The sequence below is a fragment of the Oncorhynchus clarkii genome, chromosome 2, assembly GCF_045791955.1.
Source record: "Oncorhynchus clarkii lewisi isolate Uvic-CL-2024 chromosome 2, UVic_Ocla_1.0, whole genome shotgun sequence".
Classification (NCBI taxonomy): Eukaryota; Metazoa; Chordata; class Actinopteri; order Salmoniformes; family Salmonidae; genus Oncorhynchus; species Oncorhynchus clarkii.
Window position 1 is genome coordinate 54,364,486 of NC_092148.1, and position 25,649 is coordinate 54,390,134.

The 25,649-nt window shown below is 44.4% G+C and overlaps 1 protein-coding gene across 2 annotated transcripts in view; it reads right to left on the reverse strand.

The window, feature by feature from the left end:
• Window positions 1-1,632: 1,632 nt before the first annotated feature.
• The window catches only part of LOC139369942 (Golgi apparatus protein 1-like), a 39,619-nt gene continuing 15,602 nt past the window's right edge, over window positions 1,633-25,649 (reverse strand). The window contains exons 7-26 of one of the 2 annotated variants that reach the window (XM_071109229.1): window positions 20,663-20,849; window positions 19,207-19,421; window positions 18,866-18,987; window positions 18,624-18,725; window positions 18,208-18,361; window positions 14,931-14,969; window positions 14,177-14,314; window positions 13,838-13,924; window positions 13,663-13,725; window positions 12,968-13,081; window positions 10,832-10,920; window positions 10,528-10,738; window positions 10,211-10,348; window positions 9,642-9,765; window positions 9,107-9,249; window positions 8,861-8,962; window positions 8,638-8,745; window positions 8,401-8,521; window positions 8,075-8,181; window positions 1,633-3,298 (exon numbers count right to left, since the gene is read on the reverse strand). In XM_071109229.1, coding sequence (XP_070965330.1) covers window positions 3,131-3,298; window positions 8,075-8,181; window positions 8,401-8,521; window positions 8,638-8,745; window positions 8,861-8,962; window positions 9,107-9,249; window positions 9,642-9,765; window positions 10,211-10,348; window positions 10,528-10,738; window positions 10,832-10,920; window positions 12,968-13,081; window positions 13,663-13,725; window positions 13,838-13,924; window positions 14,177-14,314; window positions 14,931-14,969; window positions 18,208-18,361; window positions 18,624-18,725; window positions 18,866-18,987; window positions 19,207-19,421; window positions 20,663-20,849 — 2,532 coding nt within the window. In that variant the 3' untranslated portion in view covers window positions 1,633-3,130. The remainder of the gene's footprint in view (window positions 3,299-8,074; window positions 8,182-8,400; window positions 8,522-8,637; window positions 8,746-8,860; window positions 8,963-9,106; window positions 9,250-9,641; window positions 9,766-10,210; window positions 10,349-10,527; window positions 10,739-10,831; window positions 10,921-12,967; window positions 13,082-13,662; window positions 13,726-13,837; window positions 13,925-14,176; window positions 14,315-14,930; window positions 14,970-18,207; window positions 18,362-18,623; window positions 18,726-18,865; window positions 18,988-19,206; window positions 19,422-20,662; window positions 20,850-25,649) is intronic. The other variant, XM_071109236.1, reaches the window with a different exon arrangement.

Here is a 25,649-nt window from a genome sequence, read left to right on the forward strand (position 1 = left end):
TAGTCTACCTAGCCGCCTCATGGCCTGAGACCACCTCTGGCATATCGGAGTATTCATCCTGAATGTAGTTAGCTACCTTGAATGGCCAAGTCTAGTATAGCCAGGCCCACAGAGCACTGGGTGTGCTTCAGAATTGTTTATCAAACCTGGCTACTCGTAGCCATAGACTAGAGGATTTGTGTGCGAAGGGCTGGAATGAACACAGATCCTTCCTTGTTTAGAACCTAATCTGAGTGGTAATGTAGGTTAGTGTTCTTTTGGGAGACTGGCCAGCCCTATAACCTCCCTCCTGTCCTGACTCCTGTCAGTCCTGTGCCTACAAAACAGTGGACAACATTATAAAAACCGGCAGACTTTATTAACAAATTGTCCAACTTCATCGGTATAGGACAGAACTTAAAACCAGGGAAATGCACTGTTATTCTGTGACATGGCATAATCAGAGATGAAAGCAAAAGGACCTCCATACATTTATACACAAGAACATAATTACAAAACATATTTTATCATCATAATCTTAATCATATGTTATAGTCATTGTTATAGTAATTTAATTTTGACTGGATGAAAGCTTTGACAGACTAAATTAACAGTAAGTATTGATAGATTGAACTACTCAACAGAATTCAATGCTGTCTTGAGACAGGAGCGCTGGTATAAAAAAAAAAAAAGAACAATTGCAACGAGTTCTCCCAAACTAGGTGTCTTTGTTGGAGTGTTTCCCTTTCCCAAGTCTGGGGTGTGACAGCTTTGAGGGGCGCATGTACACACACCTCTGCTCAGTTTGAAGGGGAGTTAGGAGTAGGCTAGCGGCTTCTAGTGTGTGTGTGTGTGTGTGTGATATATATATAGATATATATATATTCATGTATGTGGGGGATCCCCATCTGGGATTTTCAGAGTAGGCACACATTGACAAATCTACCTTTTGCATGGTTACAGCGGAGGCCATTTAAATTACATTTATCAATTGTTTTTACAAGCAAGGAGGGAAGCGCTCACAGCTCACACCAATTCAAGAACAAGGCAATGACATAGTAGCAATGAGGGGAAAACTCTACAGACTAATTTACATGGCATGACAGTTTGTTTTGAGAAAGCGATTGTTGAATCATCATGAGAACGTGTTTGAACTCCTCCTTGAGAGGGCTTTCCTCTGTTTGGATTGGTTAAAGTTTAGATCCCACCTGAACAAGTACTTTAGAGTTCAGTAACTAAAACCGAGCCAAGACACTCCTGGAGTGACAACATCCAGCCCCTCCCCCAAACTCGTCCCCAGCACCACCCGCTTCCCTTAACCTAGCCTCAGCTAACAGGCTTCGCTCAAAGGTAAGGTGAAAGGCTGTGGCTACTCTTAACCTGGTCTAACAACAGGGTACTTCACAGGCAATGAAGAAAAAGGCAACAAGAGAACAATCAAATCAAAAAAGGACTCACCAACTTTGACCATTAGTAAACAAATAAATAAGGCTATGAGCAAACAATATCAATATCAATATATATAAATATATATATGGGTATTGGTATATATATATATATATATATATATAGAATAACAGAAAAATGTGCAACTGTTCCAGTATCCTTTCAAACAAACTCTTCACATCTCTCAGCATTAATCTGTATTGTATCTTTTTTTTCTCTTCTCTTCCAATTCTTCTTGGCCCTTTGTACCACCAACCATTCTTCAATACCAATACCCAATGGTTTAAACCTGCTACCCTACAGGTTTCACTACTTGAAAACCAGATGAGACACTTGTTAGAAGACAGTTTTCAAAAGGAGACTTCTCTTTCTGCATCCGTCAGTGTTGTGTCCACTCAGGACAAATTAGACCCAGCTCTCTGTCAAATGCTCACTGCTAACGGAGTACCTTGAGAGAAATGTGTGTGAACGCCAGTCTGTTTGATGCAGACCGCTTCTCTACCATTTCCACCCACTAAGTTAGCATCATGCTAACCCCTACCACCGGCCAAGCATGGAGTGCCTGGAGTACCGCTTCAGACTGTACTATCTAAGCAGGCATCCATCCTTTGCCACTGGAGCCATCTATGATGCACTGCCAGGTCTATCAGCATAATCACAAATAGAGTAATCAATATAATTATCATCAGCTTTAAGGAGTGTAAGACTGATATAATACACTGTAGGCTACAGGACTCCTCTCCCATGAGGCTCAGTCAGTGGAGGACAGTTCAACGCCACACCTGGCAGTCCCATGGCAAATCAGTGACTCTAATACCCATCGGCAACCTGAAGTCTGTCAACCACCTCGTCCTCTCAGGAGAACAAAAATATAATAGAAAAACAGCGTTATTACTCCTCTTTCACAACTGTCAGACCCTCAGACAAACACACACACACATGCACACGCTAATAGTATCAGTACTGAAATCATTGAAAGCCTCCCAGGCAGGCCGTAAGTAAGGAGAGGTTCTTTCTCACATAATAACTCTTCATGCTTACTGAGAACCCACCTCCCCTTCTGACCCACCAACCCCCCACAAATGCAACATTTCTTAAAAGAAAAATAAATATTGCATCTAAATGAGACAGAAAAAAAATAATAATAACACTGCAAAAGAAACCAAAAGCAGAATCAAAATAAAAAAATAATGCTTATGGCCTTGCAGGCTGGCCTACCCCGGGCGGTACAGGTCTGTTAGCGTTAGCTGGTTAGCAGTGGAGCGATAGAGGACTAAAAGGTGGCGGCATCGTCCTTCTAGACGTCTCCTGTAGAACATAACGTGAAGACTTGGCTTTCATCAGTCAGACACTGGAGTGGGGTTGGAGGGGTTATGTGTCGGTCTCACAGTTGGGGCATGTGGGCTCTCACACCAGTGAAACTGGGAGACCAACCACCATAGGGGAGTTTGGGTAATGTAGGCCAGGCCCCAAAGTGGCCCTCCGACGACATAGCAATGATGACAGGGAAGCTTGAATGGCTCCCCCATAGAGCCCAGTCTCAGGGAGTGACGTGGAGGCTTGGGGGGTAAAAGAGGGGGAGAGAAGGTAGGGGAAGATGGTTTGTACATGGAGTCAGGCTGAGGTGGGGGCAGTTGGGGCTATGCTGAGGGAGGGCCCTGTCCAGGTATTTTTTTGCTGTTGGGACCCTCTGAGGCCCCCCTCTCTACCTGTTCTTCTGCTCCTGCATTACTCGCTTGGTGATGCGGCCGCACAGCAGGCCGAACAGAAAGAGAACGCACACGCCCAGGCCAATCATAGCCAGAATGTAGTTCTTGGAGGGTGAGGTCATCACCTGCATGGCCAGGTCTGAGAATCCTTCGGCCGGGGCCACCTGGGAGGGACAGAGGGGAGCAGGTGTGGGTGTCAATCAAATTATGGAAAAGTAGAGAGGTGTGAAATTGTGTGAGTTCAATGCTAGACCATAGGAGGGTAAGCATCCACTGTAGTGTTGCACGGTATACCAGTAACGAAGTAATATCCCCATACAAAAAACTTCATGATACCAACATTTTTAAATACCGTAGTACTGTTTCATATGATAAAGACTTTTTCAGCCCTACCGATCTAAAGAACCTGCTGGCACCTGTTATAAAATGTGTATAAAGTCTGTTGAATTTCAGCAACAGACACTAGTCTCCGGTATGCACAGCTCTAATAACATCCCTTTTACTTTCATGCGCATATCACGTGGGGCAGCTGTAAATCAGCCAGCTGCATCCCACACCAGCCCTCACTCACCTGCTTCTCTCTGCATCCCCTACCAGCCCTCACTCACCTGCTTCTCTCTGCATCCCCTACCAGCCCTTACTCACCTGCTTCTCTCTGCATCCCCTACCAGCCCTCACTCACCTGCTTCTCTCTGCATCCCCTACCAGCCCTCACTCACCTGCTTCTCTCTGCATCCCCTACCAGCCCTCACTCACCTGCTTCTCTCTGCATCCCCTACCAGCCCTCACTCACCTGCTTCTCTCAGCATCCCCTACCAGCCCTCAATCACCTGCTTCTCTCAGCATCCCCAACCAGCCCTCACCTCACCTGCTTCACTCAGCCTGCTCTTCATGCTCATCTATTCCTCCATCAGTTTTGTTAAACATCATTTAGCCGTGATGGTGAGCGGGGATGCAGACCCAGACCCTGAAGACTCTTCTGTTAGATTTGTACATGTGTTACATTGGAGCAGCTTGCAAAGCGAGCAATGTGGATACATGGTTATTTCATCGCCTGTTATAACCAAGAACACAGACTAGTCTGTGAGCAGAGCGAAGCTGGAGCGGAACGCGCCCAATTTCACCGGAGCACGCAGCGAGATTCCCAAAAGGATGGAGTGTCGGCCTCCAGTAGAACTCACTTCAGGAGCTCAGGGCATGCCCGGCCCAGCATGCATTTGTAGTCTACTTGTGTGCTGCTATAGCCCCTTGCTTTAGCTACTGTCATGGAGTTCGCTAAATATTTTCATAAAGAAACTGATAGACCACACAGGTGCTAAATCAAGGTGACTTACAAAGATGAGGACCAAGAGCAAGAGAGGGAGTGCAGTGATGTAGTGTCCACAACTAAAGAATCATTGTGGAATCTGAAAAGACACCTATCCCCAAAGCATGATGGTGTACTTACTATGTGCACATGCTAAATGAAAGGAACGAGGTGGGTAGATAACTAAGTGTGTCATTGCCTAAAATCCTTTGGGCCTACCTACAGAAAAAAAGAAAAAAAAACAACTCTGTATCTCTAACCAGCCTGGCAAGAGTGGCCAAACGGGTGTTCTGCATCCCCAGTGGCTCTGCAAGTAAGGAGAGGATATTCTCCGCTGCTGGCCGGCTCTCCAGGCACCATCGCATGAGACTGAAGCCAACGAAATGTTATTTAAATGCTGAGCGCTTTATATCCCTACCAGCCTATTGGGTCGCACTCACATGGGTCGCACTCAATGCATTTCTTTGTAGGCAATAGCCTTGGAGTAATATAGCCTAAATAATACATTTTTTGTTCCTTCTTAGGCTCCCTGTCTGTCTCCTGACCTATTTAGAGTGTTATATGCTCCTTAATATGACATGTAGCCTATCTGAAATGATGTTTGCTTCTTACAGTCACCTTTTCATGTTTATTCAAAAACGTATAATTCAAGTGCATATGGTTTGGTTTCAATACTTCAAACCAATTGGTAGGTCCAGGTAGTCACACAAATAGATGGGTGTTAGTTAGATTTCCAACCGCTCAACTCCGCTCACATGCTCTAGTCCGCAGCTTCACAGCAGAGGAAACGTCTCGCCTCAACTCTGCAGCTTCACAGCAGAGGAAACGTCTCGCCTCAACTCTGCAGCTTCACAGCAGAGGAAACGTCTCGCCTCAACTCTGCAGCTTCACAGCAGAGGAAACGTCTCGCCTCAACTCTGCAGCTTCACAGCAGAGGAAACGTCTCGCCTCAACTCTGCAGCTTCACAGCAGAGGAAACGTCTCGCCTCAACTCTGCAGCTTCACAGCAGAGGAAACGTCTCGCCTCAACTCTGCAGCTTCACAGCAGAGGAAACGTCTCGCCTCAACTCTGCAGCTTCACAGCAGAGGAAACGTCTCGTCTCTAGTCGAAACGGTTAAAAAAAAGAGGTGCCTTTTTCCTTTCTATCTGGATTCGGGCACATTCAATATAAATTTCACAAACCATGTCGCGGGGCCGTTTTTAAACTAATCCTGGGTCGCTAATTATTGATGTTGTTCAGTCGTTACCGAGACAGCTAACAACCTGGTAAATTGACAGTAGGTTAAGGCACATTTGACTGGCACAGAAAGAAAGGAAAATGGTCTGCTACTTGTGAGATGTGCTTGAAAAGGTAGGATTCCTATAGGCCTAATGTAAAAATCTATTTCTGGTGCTACTTAAATGCAGCTTGCGTGTGTGTTGATGAGAGTCAGGGAGACGGAGAGTGTTGTGAGGAAGGGAGTGTGTGTGTCTCCATTAACTGAAGAGTAAAAGGTTTCGTGCAGTGTTTTCCCCTTACTGACACAATGACATGCAGGTCATTGTGCATGTTTATCACAGGTTGGGGGGGCGGGCTCGTGGTCATGGCTGGAGCGGAATGCTATCAAAGACATTTCTATGTGTTTGATGCCATTCTAGCCATCATTATGAGCCATCCTCCCTTCAGCAGCCTCCACTGATGTACAGTTGTATGTTGGGAGTTTACATACACCTTAGCCAAATACATTTAAACTCAGTTTTTCACCATTCCTGATGTTTAATCCTAGTAAAAATTCCCTGTTTTAGGTCAGTTAGGATCACCACTTTATTTTAAGAATGTGAAATGTCAGAATAATAGTAGAGAGAATTATTTATTTAAGCTTCTATTTCTTTCATCACATTCCCAGGGGGTGAGAAGTTTACATACACTCAATTAGTATTTGGTAGCATAGCCTTTAAATTATTTATCTTGGGTCAAATGTTTCAGGTAGCCTTCCACAAGCTTTCCACAATAAGTTGGGTGAAATTTGGCCCATTCCTCCTGACAGAGCTGGTGTAACTGAGTCAGGTTTGTTGGCCTCCTTGCACACACACGCTTTTTCAGTTCTGCCAACAAATGTTCTATAGGATTGAGGTCAGGGCTTTGTGATGACCACTCCAATACCTTGACTTTGTTGTCCCAATTTTGGAAGTATGCTTGGGGTTGTTGTCCATTTGGAATAGCCATTTCCAACCAAGCTTTAACTTCCTGACTGATGTCTTGAGATGTTGATTCAATATAATTTACCTCCCTTATCCTACCTCATTTGCACACACTATATATACTTGTTCTCAACTAGCCTACCTGGTTAAATAAAGGTGAAATATATATTTTTTAATAATATCCACAGAATTTTCCTTCCTCATGATGCCATCTATTTTTTTAAGTGCACCAGTCCCTCTTGCAGCAAAGCACCCCCACAACATGATGCTGCCACCCCTGTGCTTCACGGTTGGGATGGTGTTCTTTGGCTTGCAAGCCCCCCCATTCTTCCTCCAAACATAACGATGGTCATTATGCCCAAACAGTTCTATTTTTGTTTCATCAGACCAGAGGACATTTCTCAAAAAAAGTACAATCTTTGTCCCCATGTGCAGTTGTAAACCGTTCCTCCAGCATCTTCACAATGTCCTTTTGCTGTTGTTCTGGGATTGATTTGCACTTTTCGCAACAAAGTACATTCATCTCTAGGGGACAAAGCCCGTCTCCGTCCTGAGCGGTATGACGACTGCGTGGTCCCATGATGTTTATACTTGCATACTATTGTTTGTACAGATAGAAAGGTGGTACCATCAGGCGTTTGGAAATTGCTCCCAAGGATGAATCAGACTTGTGGAGGTCCACCATTTTTTTTCCTGGGGTCTTGGCAGATTTCTTTTGATTTTCCCATGATGTCAAGCAAAGAGACACTGAGTTTGAAGGTAGGCCTTGAAATACATCCACGGGTACACCTCCAATTGACTCAAATTATGTCAATAAGCCCATCAGAAGCTTCTAAAGCCATGACATCATTTTCTGGATTTTTACAAGCTGTTTAAAGGCACAGTCAACTTAGTGTATGGAAACTTCTGACCCACTGGAATTGTGATACAGTGAATTATAAGAGAAATAATCTGTCTGTAAACAGTTGTTGGAAAAATTACTTCTGTCATGCACAAAGTAGATGTGCTAACTGACTTTCCAAAACTATAGTTTGTTAGCAAGAAATGGAGTGGTTGAAAAACAGTTTTAATGACTCCCACCTACGTGTATGTAAACTTACGACTTCGACTGTATATTCCTTCCTGCCATTCCTGCAGCCAAATCTCAGGTACGCCTTCGCAAATATGAGGGAATCAGCCATTATATATGCAGGCTTCAATTATACACTGAACAATGTGAAGTTACATTCATTGAGTAGGAGTGTGAATTTTAGTGACAGGTTTTTGAAGAATTTTTAGAAAACGTGAACGGGTGTGTCCGGGGGGACAGGGCGAACAGATGTAAGTGCCATAAAAAGTATGGTGGTAATGTCTGACAGGTTCTCACTTGTTTTGAAGGGACTCGGGTGTGAGTGCTTAGCCAAGCTAGTGACGTGTTGCTGGTGGGTGTGTGTGTGTGTGTGTCTTATTCACCTTGGCAGCGTAGCTCCACATGTCGATGCGGTCCTGCAGTCTCTTCTTACACTCTGGCTGCAGACGCACCCTCTTGTCCTGCAGGGCCTCCATCAGACAGGACATCTCTGAGGAGGAGCCAACGCACACTGTCAGGTACTCAAACTGTATTGGTTGTGTACACATATTGTGCTGATGCTATCACAGGTGCAGCGAAATGCTCCTGTTTCTAGCTCCAGCAGTGTTGTAAGGCCACTCAACACAAAGGGAAAAAGGGCCGAAGCGGTAAGAGACGTGTGTACGAGGGACAGAGGTGTGTATACAAATTGACCGTGTGCGTTACTCACGGCGCCCTCGTCCTGGCGGGATGGCAGCACAGTGGTGTTTGATGTCCAGAGCGCACGCCGTGTGGAGGACAGGGTCCACAAAGATGTCTGCCTTACTCTCCTTTAGTATGTTCAACACCTCCTGCAGAGAAAACAGAGAAAGGCGTGAAGAAGAGAGGGATTTTTCCCGCCTCGACTCTTGACTCCCGGACAGCGGAACATGGTTACATTCAAGGTGAGGAGATGAGAGCCACCCACCTTCTTGCAGCCCTCCACTTTGATCTTGAGCAGGTTGACTTTGAGACACTCCTCTACTTGACCAGTCTGTTCCTGGGCCGCAGCCTCCTCGGGACACAGCCGAGAGATCTGACACGCAAGACGGGTGTGTGAACTCGGTGACTTCCCCAATGTGGGAAAAAAAAAACTTAACGTGCGTAAGACAGCAGAAATAGTCTTGCGTAGGACCGGGAGGCCGACTCACCTCGTCAGTGCAGTGCAGCTGCAGCTGAGGGTCCAGTCTGTAGTCCAGAGCTGACTCTTGCAGGATAACCCTGATCTGATCCTCACAGTCAGGAGACAGACGCTGTGGACAACATTACGCGTTTAGTACACATACGTAAACAGAGAGATATTAAAAAAAATAGAAAAACGCCTCAACGCGGTAGTAACAAACCCCCCCCACCAACAAAAAAGGTGAACCCAATGCAGTAACCCAATGCATTCTGACCTGGTCGGCGTATTTGAGTTTGAGGCAGGAGACGACCTGTCCCTCTAGCTCGCTGTCCCCTGTAGCCTTGTTCAGGATGCTCTGGCAGAACTTCGGGATGTCAGCCTTACACGACTTCCTCAGCACCGGGTTCAACCTGTAGTCTGGACAGGACACACGGGAGAGGAGACAGGGTGAGAACCCCGTGGTTAGATATCGGGTGAGAACAGATGGGACATAGAAGTAATGCTACAGAGGTGCTGTGTTTGCATACTGGAAGCCATAATCTCTGCTCAGATTGTGAGCAGTGGATGCTGGTGGGAGGAGCCAGAGGAGGACAGGCTAATTGTAATGGCTAGAATGGCAGAAATGGAACTGAGTCAAATATGTGGTTTCCATATGTTTGATACTGTTCCATTAATTCCATTTCAGCCATTTGAATGAGCCCGTCCTCCTATAGCTTGTCCCACCAGCCTCCTCTGATTGTGCGCTATAGTGTGTGTGTGTGTGTGTGTGTATGTATGTGTGTGTGTATGTGTCTGTGTTCAGTATCTACCCGTGTTCTGTGTGATCTGTCTCTTGGTGATCATCTGTTTACACTTGGGGTCCATCAGCTCGCTGTTCTTGTTCTGCTTCAGGCACTGCAGCATGTTCTTGGCATCAGCCTCAGTGCAGAACCGCTGGTAGAGACAGAGACAACACTATGAAACTTAGATAGAACCCTGATGAAGGCAGCGTAGCTGTCGAAACGCTGGTTGTTATTATAAATTACATTCATTGCATGGGAGCCACAGACCATGCAGCTTTTCTCTTGTAAGAGTCCCGGACTATAAAAGCACTGGAAGAGAATATGCATGGGAGAGACCAACAGGCACCACAAGCCCCATTCATCCTATCTGTCTGACAGTTTTACTAACCGCCAGGAACCTCTTCTTCAGAAAATTATAATTATACAAAATACACTCAGATTTAATTCCAGACGCAATGCAATCAGCAATCATGGTTTGATAGAGGCGCCTTCGAGCATAACTACATTGTTGAAGACTTCCTTACATTCCTTGCATTTTCCTTGTGTTTGGACCTGTGTCCTTGTGTGCTAAAACTACGCAGTGAAAAAGTACATACCCGGATCATCGGCTTGCAGACCCTCATGAGTTGGTAGTCGAGCTCCGAGTCCATCATCTCTACCTCCTGCAGCTTAAACACCTTGTGGTGACAGCGTTGGGTCAGCTGCTTCTTGTTCTCCTTCAGACACTCGATCACCTATGACAGAGAGAGGGCACTCATCGTCATCGTCATCCTCGTCAAATCAGTCTCATGTAGAAATATCACCGTTGCTAAACGCTTTTGTCTAGGGCACGACTGACAAGAGAGGCTGTCGTCCGGCTGATAGGAATCAGATGGAGAGGAATGTGTTTAGAACACGCATCAATAATACTGACCTGTGCGTTTCCAAAGGCCACATTCTGGCACAGCCGCCCGATGTCCTGCTTACAGGAGTCGTAGAGCTCAGGCTCCAGACGGATATCCTCAGACATCTCCAGCTCCTCCACCCTCAGCTGCTTACGACACTTGACAGACACACGCTGCTCCTTCATGTCCTGCAGAGTGTCGTTCCTCACCGTGGTGCTCAGACAGAGCACTACATCCACCCTGGAGGGAATGAGAGAGAGGGGAGTGAAAGAGAGAACGTTTGTTTGACATTTTGCTTAACTATTTCTGGGTTCTCACTCAGGCAGCACTCACTTCTTCTTGATGTTGGGGCAGAGCTTGAGCACGTCCTCTTTGCAGGCCATCTTAAACTTGTAGGAGAAACGGAAGTCTTTAATTTGGACCTGGGAGGGAAGAGAAGGGACGAGCAAAAGAAGAAGGAAAGAGCAGAGAAATGGGAGTGAATCGACGGTCAAGGGCATGGGTTCAATTCTCACAGGGATCACACACATATACTTATTATGTTTCAGATCAGGAGTGCTATTTGACTCGGCCACGCCTCCTTGCCCGTCCAACAATTCCTAATCTACCACCCCTTCTAAACGCGACTAGCCCCGATGCTCCTCCCTCTTTTCCCCCTGCCACGCTACAAAGTTTCTCCCTGCAGGCGGTCACTGAGTCCGAGTTGCTGAAGGAGCTCCTTAAACTTGACCCCAAAAAGACATCTGGGTCAGATGGTTTAGACCCTTTCTTCTTTAAAAAGGTTGCTATAATCGCCAAGCCTGTCTCTCCTCTCTGGGGAGGTTCCCATTCCTTGGAAGGCAGCCACAGTGCATTCTTCATTTAAAGAGGGAGATCATGCGGATCCTAACTGTTATAGGCCTATTTCTATTTTACCCTGTTTATCAAAAGTGTTGGAAAAACTTGTCAATAATCAACTGACTGGCTTTCTTGAGGTCTATAGTATTCTCTCTGGTATGCAATCTGGTTTACGCTCAGGTTATGGATGTGTCACTGCAACCTTAAAGGTGCTAATTGATGTCACCATTGATTCTAAGCAATGTTGTGCTGCTATTTTTTACTGACTTGGCCAAAGCTTTTGATTTGGTAGACCACTCCATTCTTGTGGGTCAGCTAAGGAGTATTGGTGTCTCTCTCAAAGAGTGCAGTGTATAAAGTCGGTATGTCTGCTGTCTCAGCCAAAGCCTGTCACCTATTGAGTGGCCCACGCTCTTCTCAATTTACATCAACAACATAGCTCAGGCAGTAGGAAGCTCTCGCATCCATTTATATGCAGATTATATAGTGTTATACTCAGCTGACCCCTCCCCAGATGTTGTGTTAAACGCTCTACAACAAAGCTTTCTTAGTGTCCAACAAGCTTTCTCTACCCTTAACCTTGTTCTGAACACCTCCAAGACAAAGGTCATGTGGTTCAGTAAGAAGAATGCTCCTATCCCCAACGGTGTACTTACTACCTGTGAGGGTTGAGAGCTTGAGGTAGTCACCTCATACAAGTACTTGGGAGTATGTCTAGAAGGTACACTGTCCTTCTCTCAGCATATTCCGAAACTGCAGACTAAGGTTAAATAAATCTTGGTTTCCTCTATTGTAATCACTCCTCTTCCACCCCAGCTGCCAAACTAACCCTGATTCAGATGACCAACCTACCCATGCTAGATTACGGGTCCTTAATCTATAGATCGGTAGGTAAGGTTGCTTTTGAGCGGCTAGATGTTTTTTACCATTCGGCCATCAGATTTGCCACCAATCCTCCTTATAGGACACATCACTGCACTCCATACTCCTCTGTAAACTGGTCATCTCTGTATACCAGTCACAAGACCACTGGTTAATGCTTATTTATAAAACCCTCTTAGGCCTCACTCCCCCCTATCTGAGATATCTACTGTAACCCACATCCAACATACTTCCTGCTAAAGGGTCACCAAAGCACACACATCCCAGGGTCACTCTTCTTTTCAGTTCGCTGCAGCTAGCGACTGGAACGAGCTGCAACAAACACTCAAACTGGCCTGTTTAAGTCTGTTCTGTCTCTCCTCATTCAGACTCAATTATGAACACTCTTACTGAAACTTTTGGCTGTTTCGCGTGATGCATTGTCGTTTCTACCTTCTTGCCCTTTATGCTGTTGCCTGTGCCAAGTAAGATTTTTACCATGTTTTGTGCTGATACCATGTTGTGCTGCTGTGCTACCATGCTGCCATGCTGTTGTTGTCGTCTTAGGTCTCGCTTGTCGTGATGTGTGTTTTATCCTATATTTTTAATCCCAGCCCCCGTCTCCGCAGGAGGCCTTTTGGTAGGCTGTCATTGTAAATAATAATTTGTTCTTAACTGACTTGCCTAGTTAAATAAAGGTTGAATAAAATAAAGACAAATGAAATACACCAGTGTTGGGAGTATATTTGGAGTTGGGCCACAGAGACTCACCAGCTGGAAGTGTGTGACGCCCACGGCACACTTGTCGTTCATCTCCTTCTGGTGTTTGTTCTGCACCAGACACTCCATCAGATCCCCCGTGTCGATCTGGTTATCTGCCACCTCCTGGGAGAGAGAGTAAGAAAAATAGAAAGTGGTCAGGAGCCAAAGACCATAAGGAAAAAAGTTGGAGTGCTGTTAGAGTCAGAATACAAAGCCATTGAAATACAGTATGTCTCTTGTCCTTATAAGAGTCAGTGAAATCAGTTAAAGATATGTAGAAATCGTTCCGCCATTTCCTGGTTACTAAAATTCAAATAGTTCGCCTAGTGTCAGTTTGTGACAAAACACGCAAGTATAGTGTAAGGAATCATTGTACCATCTAAACTGCTGTGAAATATATTTTCCATGACCAGAAATATTGTATTGTCAGCTGTTTGAAGCTGGTGTACAAAACAGAAAGAACAAAAACTAAACTTAAAATGGGAAGCATGGAATTAACGCACATAGAACAGATCTACCGCTTCTTTGACTTGCTTTCAATGAGAACAACAGATCTAAAACTCACATTTCTTTTTTAATTATGGATCATTTGAAATTCTAGACTCTTGGCAGGATAGATATCCTTGTCATTGGTAGTGGAATTGAAAAGGGGGGGGTTGGTGGTATGAATAGCCCCTCATCACTGGGGTAGAGGTAGTACTCACGTGACAGTAGGACTGGATGACTGGCTCACAGGCTCGCATCAGCAGGGTCTCAATCTGAATGTCCTGGTGGGAGGAGAGAAGAACATCCTTTTACCATGTGACCAACCATAGTTTACCACAGCCAGTTCCTCACACAGAGCAGTCGGTCAACGTGTCCCTGGTACTCCTTTCTTACCTCAGACTCCAGTTCAGTCAGGTTGCCCACCACATCTTTGCACTCTGACACCAGGTCTTCTAGGTGGTCCTGTAGACAGTCCAGCTCCTGGAACACCCCAAAAATACCATGTCAGACTTCAATACAGAAAACATACACCATGGTTGTGCAATTATTACTGTGCCCCTGGTCTAAGCCCAACATGGTTGACCACATGTTATAGTTAACGAGTACAAAGCCTTCTAAAGAAAAATGATCCCGCCAGCAGTTACAGGCTACAATAAATAGACGGATGATATGGTTTAATATGCAAGTGATAATAATTGTGTGAGAAAGACAGCAGGTGGTCTCCTCCAGTACCTGTCCAGACTCTGCCTTCTCACTGCACCACTTCCCCAGGTCAGTCATACAACGCCTCTGCAGCTCCGGGTCCAGCTTCACATCCAGCGCCCTCTGGTGGAGGATACGCTGCACCTCCACTTTACAGTCCCGAGACAGCTAGGAAATATCAAAGAATAGAACTCGGGATCAGGGTTGGGGTCAATTCCCTTTCAATTCGGTCAATTACAAGTCAGGTTACTTCCTGAAATCAAATGGAATTGAGGCCAACCCTGTTGAGGATGCAGGACAAGCGACAACCAGGCAGTAGGGGACATTGGAGCCCAAGAAAGACAAGCAAGCGTCAAGGCTAATGGGATGTCCCATCAAAATGAATGATACTTTTGCTTGTAGTGTACCTTCAGTATATTGATTGGGTGATCACATTAAGACATTATCCCAACGTTGTCAATGTCACCAAGCAACCATTCCAGTCAAATATTCAGAGATTATTCAGATTATAGTCATTTTCATTGCAAGGCTGAAGATCATTCCCGATTAGAGACCATTACATGACCTAATTCCACTTCTGACACCAATGCCACATTCAACATGTAAAGGTGCACACTGATACATCAAGTGATAAGATATATAGTTACATTTTCAGAAATGTGTTCAAATTGACATTCGACAGCAACAAAAAAAAGCCCACATTCTCCCTTATTTTGATCAGAATCATCTTCAGGAATCAGAACCCAATCACATCACGATAATCATCATCACTGAACTTACTTACAATGTAACCTTGTTTTCCTGTTTGTTCCACTGCATTCCCCTTTTAAAAAGGACAACACTTTCAGGATGTACTGAGGACAGATGTACAGTATTTCTAAAGGTCTAAGAGCACTTCAGACAATAGTTCTTTATGTGATTATTGTAAGTAAATCTATATCGCTATTCCTCTACATTAGGCACTGATGCATTTCCTGTGTGCAGTACGCTGCTGTCAATCATGAGTATATTAAGACATACGGTTTGGACACACCTACTCATTCCAGGGTATCTTTATTTGTATTATTACATTACATTACATTACATTGTAGAATAATACTGAAGACCTCTAAACTATGGAATAACACATGGTATCACGTACAGTAGTAACCAAAAAAGTGTTAAATCAAAATATACACTGCTCAGAAAAAAAAAGGGAACACTTAAACAACACAATGTAACTCCAAGTCAATCACACTTCTGTGAAATCAAACTGTCCACTTAGGAAGCAACACTGATTGACAAATTTCACATGCTGTTGTGCAAATGAAATAGACAACAGGTGGAAATTATAGGCAATTAGCAAGACACCCCCAATAAAGGAGTGGTTCTGCAGGTGGTGACCACAGACCATTTCTCAGTTCCTATGCTTCCTGGCTGATGTTTTGGTCACTTTTGAATGCTGGCGGTGCTTTCACTCTAGTGGTAGCATGAGACGGAGTCTACAACCCACACAAATGGCTCAGGTAGTGCAGCTCATCCAGGATGGCACATCAATGCGAGCTGTGGCAAGAAGGTTTGTTGTGTCTGTCAGCGTAGTGTCCAGAGCATGGAGGCGCTACCCGGAAAAGGCCAGTACATCAGGAGACGTGGAGGAGGCCGTATGAGGGCAACAACCCAGCAGCAGGACCGCTACCTCCGCCTTTGTGCAAGGAGGAGCAGGAGGAGCACTGCCAGAGCACTGCAAAATTACCTCCTGCAGGCCACAAATGTGCATGTGTCTGCTCAAACGGTCAGAAACAGACTCAATGACGGTGGTATGAGGGCCCGACGTCCACAGGTGGGGGTTGTGCTTACAGCCCAACACCGTGCAGGACGTTTGGCATTTGCCAGAGAACACCAAGATTGGCAAATTCGCCACTGGCGCCCTGTGCTCTTCACAGATGAAAGCAGGTTCACACTGAGCACATGTGACAGACGTGACAGAGTCTGGAGACACCGTGGAGAACGTTCTGCTGCCTGCAACATCCTCCAGCATGACCGGTTTGGCGGTGGGTCAGTCATGGTGTGGGGTGGCGTTTCTTTGGGGGGCCGCACAGCCATGTGCTCGCCAGAGGTAGCCTGACTGCCATTAGGTACTGAGATGAGATCCTCAGACCCCTTGTGAGACCGTGTACTGGTGCGGTTGACCCTGGGTTCCTCCTAATGCAAGACAATGCTAGACCTCATGTGGCTGGAGTGTGTCAGCAGTTCCTGCAAGAGGAAGGCATTGATGCTATGGACTGGCCCGCCCGTTCCCCAGACCTGAATCCAATTGAGCACATCTAGGACATCATGTCTCGCTCCATCCACCAACAACACGTTGCACCACAGACTGTCCAGGAGTTGGCGGATGCTTTAGTCCAGGTCTGGGAGGAGATCCCTCAGGAGACCATCCGCCACCTCATCAGGAGCATGCCCAGGCGTTGTAGGGAGGTCATACAGGCACGTGGAGACCACACACACTACTGAGCCTCATTTTGACTTGTTTTAAGGACATTACATCAAAGTTGGATCAGCCTGTAGTGTGGTTTTCCACTTTAATTTTGAGTGTGACTCCAAATCCAGACCTCCATGGGTTGATACATTTGATTTCCATTGATAATTTGTGCGATTTTGTTGTCAGCACATTCAACTATGTAAAGAAAAAAGTATTTAATAAGAATATTTCATTCATTCAGATCTAGGATGTGGTATTTTAGTGTTCCCTTTATTGTTTTGAGCAGTGTATATTATATGAGTTTCTTCAAAGTAGCCACCCTTTGCCTTGACAGCTTTGCCCTCTTGGCATTCTCTCAACCAGCTTCATGAGGTAGTCACCTGGAATGGATTTCAATTAACAGATTGTTATGGCAAGAACAGCTCAAATAAGCAAAGAGAAACGACAGACCATTACTTTAAAACATGAAGGTCAGTCAATCTGCAAAATGTCAAGAACTTTGAAAGTTTCTTCAAGTGCAGTTTCAAAAACCTTCAAGTGCTATGATGAAACTGGCTCTCATGAGAACCGCCACAGGAAAGGAAGACCAAGAGTTACCTCTGCTGCAGAGAACACGTTCACTAGAGTTAACTGCACCTCAGATTGCAGCCCAAATAAATGCTTCACAAAGTTCAAGTAACAGACACATTTCAACATCAACTGTTCAGAGGAGACTGCGTGAATCAGGCCACCTTGGTCGAATTGCTGCAAAGAAAGCACTACTAAAGGACACCAATAGGAAGAAGAGATTTGCTTGGGCCAAGAAACACGAGCAATGGATATTAGACCGGTGACAATCTGTCCTTTGGTCTGATGAGTCCAAATTTGAGATTTTTGGTTCCAACTGCTGTGTCTTTGTGAGAAGCAGAGAAGGTGAACGGATGATCTCCACGCGTGTGGTTCCCACCGTGAAGCATGGAGGTGGTGGTGTTTTCATGGTGACACTGACAGTGATCGATTTAGAATTCAAGGCACACTTAACCAGCATGGCTACCACAGAATTCTGCAGTGATACGCCATCCCATCTGGTTTGCGCTTAGTGTGACTATCATTTGTTTTTCTACAGGACAATGACCCAACACACCTCCAGGCTGTGCAAGGGCTATTCGACCAATAAGGAGAGTGATGGAGTGATGCATCAGATGACCTGGCCTCCACAATCCCTTGACCTCAACCCAATTGAGTTGGTTTGGGATGAGTTGGACCGCAGAGTGAAGGAAAAGCAGCCAACAAGTGCTCAGCATATGTGGGAACTCCTTCAAGACTGTTGAAAAAGCATTCCTCATGAAGCTGGTTGAGAGAATGCCAAGAGTGTGCAAAGCAGTCATCAAGGCAAAGGGTGGCTACTTTGAAGAATCTAAAATATATTTAGATTTTTTTCACACTTTTTTGGTTACTACATGATTCCATGTGTTATTTCATAGTTTTGATGTCTTCACTATTATTCTACAACATAGAAAACATCCAAATAAAGAAAAACCTTTGAATGAGTAGGTGTGTCCAAACCTTTGACTAGTACAGTATGTAAATATGAATGCATGTATGTCTATGGGTGCAATCCTACCCGCCGTCCCTGCTCCTCTGTGCGGTACGCGTGGCGGTACAGACAGGAGAAGATGGCGCCGGGAGGCATCATCTCACTGGTCTCGTTCCAGCCGTGGGTGTGACACAGGCGGAAGGCGTCGCCCTGGCACTTCTTATACAAGATGGGGTCCAGTCTGGGAGGCAGAACGTGTAAGGAACAGTCAGTCAATCAAATGCATCTCGAATGCCCTTTTTACATCAGCAGTTGTCACATAGTGTTTAGTGTCACATAGTGCAAGAGCACGATGTAGGAAAAAGCCATACCAGGAAAATGCAGTGACCAGTCATAATAAAAACCCTTACATGGAGCCTGGTCAGGCTCCTATATGAACGATACAGTGGTTAAAAAGGCTTTGAATGTGTGGAGGATCCCCATAAACTAGCATTGCCACTTACTTCCAATCCCGTGCTATGAAGTACTGCAGCTCCAGCAGCCTGTGTTCACAGTCCTCCACCATCTTGTCTGTGTACAGGTGCTCCATCAGACACGACAGGATCCTACACAACAAACACACATTACCAGAGCTGAAGCATGACAGATAAATGATGATATATTTTTTTCAATTGCTGTTCTGGTAGTTCTCTTTCCTATTATCTATGTAAAGTGAGCAGGGGAGTGGAAGATTTTGGTGACTCACATCGGGTCTCCGTTGCGGATGTGTTTGCAGGCTGTCTGGATGACAGACTCACAGGCCTCGTTTAGGGCCCGGTCGATACGGTAGTCTGCCCCAGGGTCGGCCTCCTGGATCAAAGTCTGGAGCTGGAGGGGGGGTCAATAACAACCAATCAACCGATAGAAATAAAAGTTGAAAAAAAAAAACATTATTTGGAGCGGATACCTGTGTACACTATGTCTATTTTGTTCTGGTCCATGGCTGCTCTTTAAAGCTCCAAACTAAATGATTGTGCCCTTAATCTCAGTCTTGAGAACTCATCTTCTAATATCTATGGTGAGATTTTGTAGGTGAACTGAACTCACAGCTTTCTGGCAGAGGTTGTCGATGGCGCCCAGGTCTCCTCGGCCTACCCTCATCAAACAGTGCAGGGTGCGTCCCTTGCGGTGGAGTCCGGAGCAGTGGGCCTCGATCTCCCCACGGCAATGCAGCACAATCTCAGGGCTCAGAGAGAAGTCCTCCATCAACATCCTCCTGTAGTCCAACATCTCCCCCTGACATTCCCCGCTCACTGTACGACCTAGAACACATACGTCAGGAAATGTCATGCGGGAACTGCAAGTAGTACTCCAAAGGTAGATAGATATACATTACCAGTCAAAAGTTTGGACATGCCTACTCATTCCAGGGTTTTTCTTAATTTGTACTATTTTCTACAATGTAGAATAACAGTGAAGACATCAAAACTATGAAATAACACATATGGAATCATGTAGTAACCAACAAAGTGTTAAAAACATATATATATATATATATATTTTGATTTGAGATTCTTCAAATTAGCCACCCTCTGCCTTCATGACAGCTTTGCACACTCTTGGCATTCTCTCAACCAGCTTCATGAGGTAGTTTCAATGAACAGGTTTGTTAAAAGTTAATTTGTGGAATTTCTTTCCTTCTTAATGTGTTTGAGCAAATCAGTTGTGTCGTGACAAGGTAGAGGTGGTATACAGAAGATAGCCCTATTTGGTAAAAGATCAAGTCCATATTATGACAAGAACAGCTCAAATAAGCAAAGAGAAATGACAGTCAATCATTACTTTAAGACATGAAGGTCAGTCAATGTGAAACATTACAAGAACTTTGAATGTTTCATCAAGTGCAGTCGCAAAAACCATCAAGCACTATGATGAAACTGGCTCTGAACGGATGATCTCCGCATGTGTGGTTCCCACCGTGAAGCATGGAGGAGGTGGTGTGATGGTGCTTTGCTGGTGACATGGTCAGTCATTTATTTAGAACTCAAGGCACACTTAACCAACATGACTACCACAGCATTCTGCAGCGATACGCCATCCCATCTGGTTTGTGATGGAGTGCTGCATCAGATGACCTGGCCACCACAATCACCCGACCTCAACCCAATTGAGATGGTTTGGGATGAGTTGGACCGCAGAGTGAAGGAAAAGCAGCCAACTAGTGCTCAGCATATGTGGGAACTTTCAAGACCATTGGAAAAGCATTCCAGGTGACTACCTCTTGAAGCTGGTTGAGAAAATGGCAAGAGTATGCAAAGCTGTCATCAAGGCAAAGGTTGGCTACTTTGAAGAATCTAAAATATGTTTTATATTTAGATTTGTTTAACACCTTTTTTGTAAATTCATAGTTTGTGTCTTCACTATTATTCTACAATGTAGAAAGTAGTAAAAAAACAAACATGGTGTGTCCAAACTTTTGACTGGTACTGTACATTTACAAAACATAAGAGATCGAACAGGTGGACACACAGATATAGGTTAGGAAGACAAGAGCCAGCCCAACCTCTGTGTACGGCAGACTCGAGACAGAGTAGCAGGTAGGAGAGGCGTGCCTCGCGGGCGCGGGGCATGTTGGTGTCCGCACTGCAGCGGTACTTCCTCAGGTCCGTCTTGCAGGCCTTGGCCAGGGAGTAGCTCACCTTGTAGTCCTGGGCAATCAGTTTCTGACGAGTGGTCAGAGCATCTCTGCACTGTGGAGGACAGCCACAACACACCACAGCTCTGTTCACAATTATTGACTTATTGACTAATGGCCAAAATAACAAAAAAAGATTGACCAGAACAGACTTTCCAGTTTTTCCCCTAGGATTTGTGGGCGTGGTAATGGTCATGGCCAATGGCGCTGCCTCCACCCAAAATTTTAGAGGCCCTCCTCTTGGCCACAGAGACAACATTTTGCTATTTTAAAGTAACTGCCCAGTGTTTCAGATTTCTATAATTAATTACAATAGCAGTGAAACTGTTATTTCCCCAAAATATGTTAAAAAGCAGCTTTTCTTTGTTGGAATGGTGTGGGCATATACCGGTTTTTGAAGTGTTTTTTCTCCAATTTATACTTTATAGGATGAGTCAACAACATTATTTGAGTATGCGTTAATACAAACTTTTAAAGGTGATATTTTCACTGGGCAGTTTCTTTAAAGCTAGTTTCCTGCAATTCTACACATTTTGCAGGGCTCAACATTAATGTTTGTCCTTGTCTGGGACAAGTAAATAAAATAAATTAAGTGGACAAGAATATATACACTAAACAAAAACGCAACAATTTTACTGAGTTACAGTTCATATAAGGAAATCAGTCAATTGAAATACATTTATTAGGACCTAATCTATGGATTTTACATGACTGGGCAGAAGAGCAGCCATGGGTGGGCATAGGCCCACCCACTGGGGAGCCAGGCCCAGCCAAATCAGAATGAGTTTTTCCCCCATAAAAGGGCTTTATTACAGACAGAAATGTTCCTCAGTTTCATCAGCTGTCTTTGTGGCTGGTCTCAGCTGCTCCCGCAGGTGAATAAGCTCGATGTGGAGGTCCTGGGCTGGCGTGGTTACACTTGGTCTGTGGTTGTGAGGCTGGATGGACATACTGCTAAATTCTCAAATATTCTTTAAGGTGGTTTATGGTAGAGAAATTAAAATTATATTATTTGGCAACATCTCTTGTGGACGTTCCTGCAGTCAGCATTGCACGCTCCCTCAAAACATCTGTGGCATTGTGTTGTGTGTCAAAACTGCACACTTATTTTTCACCAGCACAAGCTGCACCAGTGTAATGATAATGCGTTTTAATCAGATTCTTGATATGCCACACCTGTCAGGTGGATGGATTATCTTGGGAAAGGAGAAATGCTCATTAACATGGATGTAAACAAATTTGTGCACAAAATTTGAGAAATTATATTTGTGTGCATATGGAACCTTTCTGGGATCTTTCACTTCAGCTCATGAAAGCTGGGACCAACACTTTACATGTTGCGTTTATATATTTTTGTTCAGAATACATTTCAAACAATTACTCAGATGGATCAACGCCAACATTGGAATAATATTCAAATACATTTTTAATGTATATAAATAAAAAAGCCTACATGTCAAAGTGTAGGTGATATGCATATGCTATAGGCTATAGCCTTGTGTCCAAACCGGTGCTAACGAGGGAAGCGCCAGAACGTGTAGTCAAACTTTAATGACACTTAATTTACCTACATAAATATAGGCTTAACACAAGTCCTTTTGACAAATATAATAAAGAATAATTCATATTTAACGTCTAAAGCAGGGTTATTCAACTATTGCCCTACGATATCCGGTTCTACCTGATAATTCATTGCATACAGCTGGTGTCCCAGGTCTGAATCAGTCCCTGATTAGATGGGAACAATGAAGCAAGCAGTGGAAATGGCTTCGTGGTCCAGAGTTGAGTTTGAAGGGGTCTAAAGGCTTGATTCTTGACATACTCGAGGCACGGTTCATTCAGATCAAATCGTCACAAGACCGGAGCGTGAAGGACAGTGCCTGTTGCGCACCACACAGGCCAATGGCGACCCGTCATTCAGAGCCCCACCTGTTTTGAGCCCCACATTTTTTGCAAAAACATATTTAAAAATATAAATTGGTGCTTTCCTGTTATGTTAGCATTAATACATGTCACATCAGTTTGCAAGCAATGTAAAAATATATACACTACCGTTCAAACGTTTAGGGTCACTTAGAAATGCCCTTGTTTTTGAAAGAAAAGCACATTTTTGGTCCATTAAAATAACATTGAATTTATCAGAAATACAGTGTAGATATTGTTAATGTTGCAAATGATGTAACTGGAAACGGCAGATTTTTTATGGAATATCTACATAGGCGTACAGAGGCCCATTATCAGCAAGCATCACTCCTGTGTTCCAACGGCACGTTGTGTTAGCTAATCCAAGTGTATAGTTTTAAAAAAGGCTAATTGATCATCAGAACCCTTTTGCAATTATGTTAGCACAGCTGAAAACTGTCGTGCTAATTAAAGAAGCAATAAAACTGTCCGTCTTTAGACTAGTTGAGTATCTGGAGCATCAGCATTTGTGGGATCGATTACAGGCTCAAAATGGCCAGAAACAAAGCACTTTCTTCTGAAACTCAGTCTTTCTTGATCTGAGAAATAATGTCTATTCCAGGCGAGAAATTGCCAAGAAACTGAAGATCCCGTACAACGCTGTGTACTACTCCCTTCACAGAACAGCGCAAACTGGATCTAACCAGAATAGAAAGAATGGGAGGTACAACCTGAAAAATCAATTACGGCATTATGATTCAACCTTGTTTTTTTCCCGAGTTCCCAGTTGTGTTGACAGCACCATAAATCCAGAGAATGCCAGACTTTGATGACAAAATTTGCCCACAAAGGACCACCTTACTGTTTAAGTGAGCACAAAAATGTATTGAATGCTGCTGTATAAATGATATATGCCAGCGAGATATGTATACTGTAGCTAAAAAAGAAATACTAACTGTATGTTGTGTAGTAAGATGTTAGTCGCCCATGTGCCTCACCATAATAATTTGGTCTATTAATTTCACCTACTGTTCTGACTTGGTGGTGAACATGTAGCCTATAATCTGTTTTAGAGAAATGTCATCATTGAATATTGTAAGAGCTTTCATCGTCTGCTTATATGCCCCCTTTATTTATCCTACGGTTCTGACTTGGTATATAAGGAGAACACTAAGAACGGCCCATGTTCTGATTTCTGACATTGTACATTTCAAAAGTGCTAAACAAATAGTTATGGACTACGTCCGTCCTAGTTCGCTCATTAATGTCTAAATCGAAAATGTCATTAGAAACCACATTTGATTAAGCAAGTCAACCATATAATTTTTTTTAGGCAGTAAATGCGGCTGAATTAACTGTTTTGCTGCCAGACAAGGCTCCACTGATAGCCAGGTGTAGCAGTGGTAAAATGTTGGGATTGATGTTGGGACAGCTTTATGTAAGCTCTAACAGATTGTGGGCACCGTTTGTCGTTGTTATAGTGAAATTAATATATTGTTTAGTATTGTGTAGTGGCTTTGCTGGCATGCATTCCACATGAGTTTTTTTTGCCCGGCCAAGATTTACATGCTAAAATCGCCACTGGCAGAGGCGATCAGCATTTAGAAACTATTTAACCATAAACTTAAATTGTTTAATGCCATGAAACAAAAACGTATCATGTTCTATTGGTTTTCAAAGTTATTTTATTGTCCAGCAGCCAAAGACATAATCTCAGTCAAATTAGTAATATATAGTTTAATCTGTGTTATATGAAACCACTTGCGCGTGCAATGCACTTTTGAGATCAGTGTTCTCACTAATTGTATTTTGAAACAGTCACACGTAGCCTACAGCCATGCGCATTGTTGACCTTATAATATGAAGAAATACAACTAAAAACAGTCTGATCTGCTGCATCAGCCTCATTGCTTTAAAAAAATGTGCAGTGGTTGTATGAATTTGGATCTGTCGTCCCAGAACTTTCCCAGCATCTGTGAGACAAAATAAGCCATGTATAGTGTAAAGAATCAACATACTGTCTACACCACTGTAAAATACACTACATGACCAAAAGTATGTGGACACCTACGCATTGAACATCTCATAACAAAATCATGGGCATTAAATGGAGTTGGTCCCCCCTTTGCTGCAATAACTGCCTCCACTCTTCTGGGAAGACTTTTCACTAGATGTTGGATAGCTGCGGGGACTTGCTTCCATTCAGCCACAAGAGCATTGGCGAGGTTGGGCGATTATGCCTGGCTTGCAGTCAGCGTTCCAATTCATCCCAAAGGTGTTCGATGGACTTGAGGTCAGTGCTCCGTGAAGGACCGACCTTGACAAACCATTTCTGTATGGACCTCGCTTTGTGCATGGGGGCATTGTCATGTTGAAACAGGGAAGGGCCTTCCCCAAACTGTATAAGCACAGAATCATCTAGAACGTCACTGTATAATATAGCATTAAGATTTCCCTTCACTGGAACTAAGGGCTCCTAGCCTGAATGAAGAAAAACAGCCCCAGACCATTATTCCACCTCCACCAGACTTTACAGTTGGCACAATGAATTGGGGCAGGTAGCGCTCTCCTGGCATCCGCCAAACCCAGATTCGTCCGTCGGACTACCAGATGGTGAAGTGTGATTCATCACTCCAGAGAACGCGTTTCCACTGCTCCCAGAGTCCAATGGTGGTGAGCTTTACACCACTCCAGCCGACACTTGGCATTGCGCATGGTGATCTTAGGCTTGCATGCAGCTGCTCGACCATGGAAACCCATTTCCTGAAGCTCCCGATGAACAGTTCGTGGGCTGAAGTTGCTTCCAGAGGCAGTTGCAACCACGGACAGACGATTCTTACGAGCCATGCGGTTCAGCACTCGGTGGTCCCATTCTGTGAGCTTGTGTGGCCTACCACTTCGCGGCTGAGCCGTTGTTGATCCTGGACATTTCCACTTCACAATAACAGCCCTT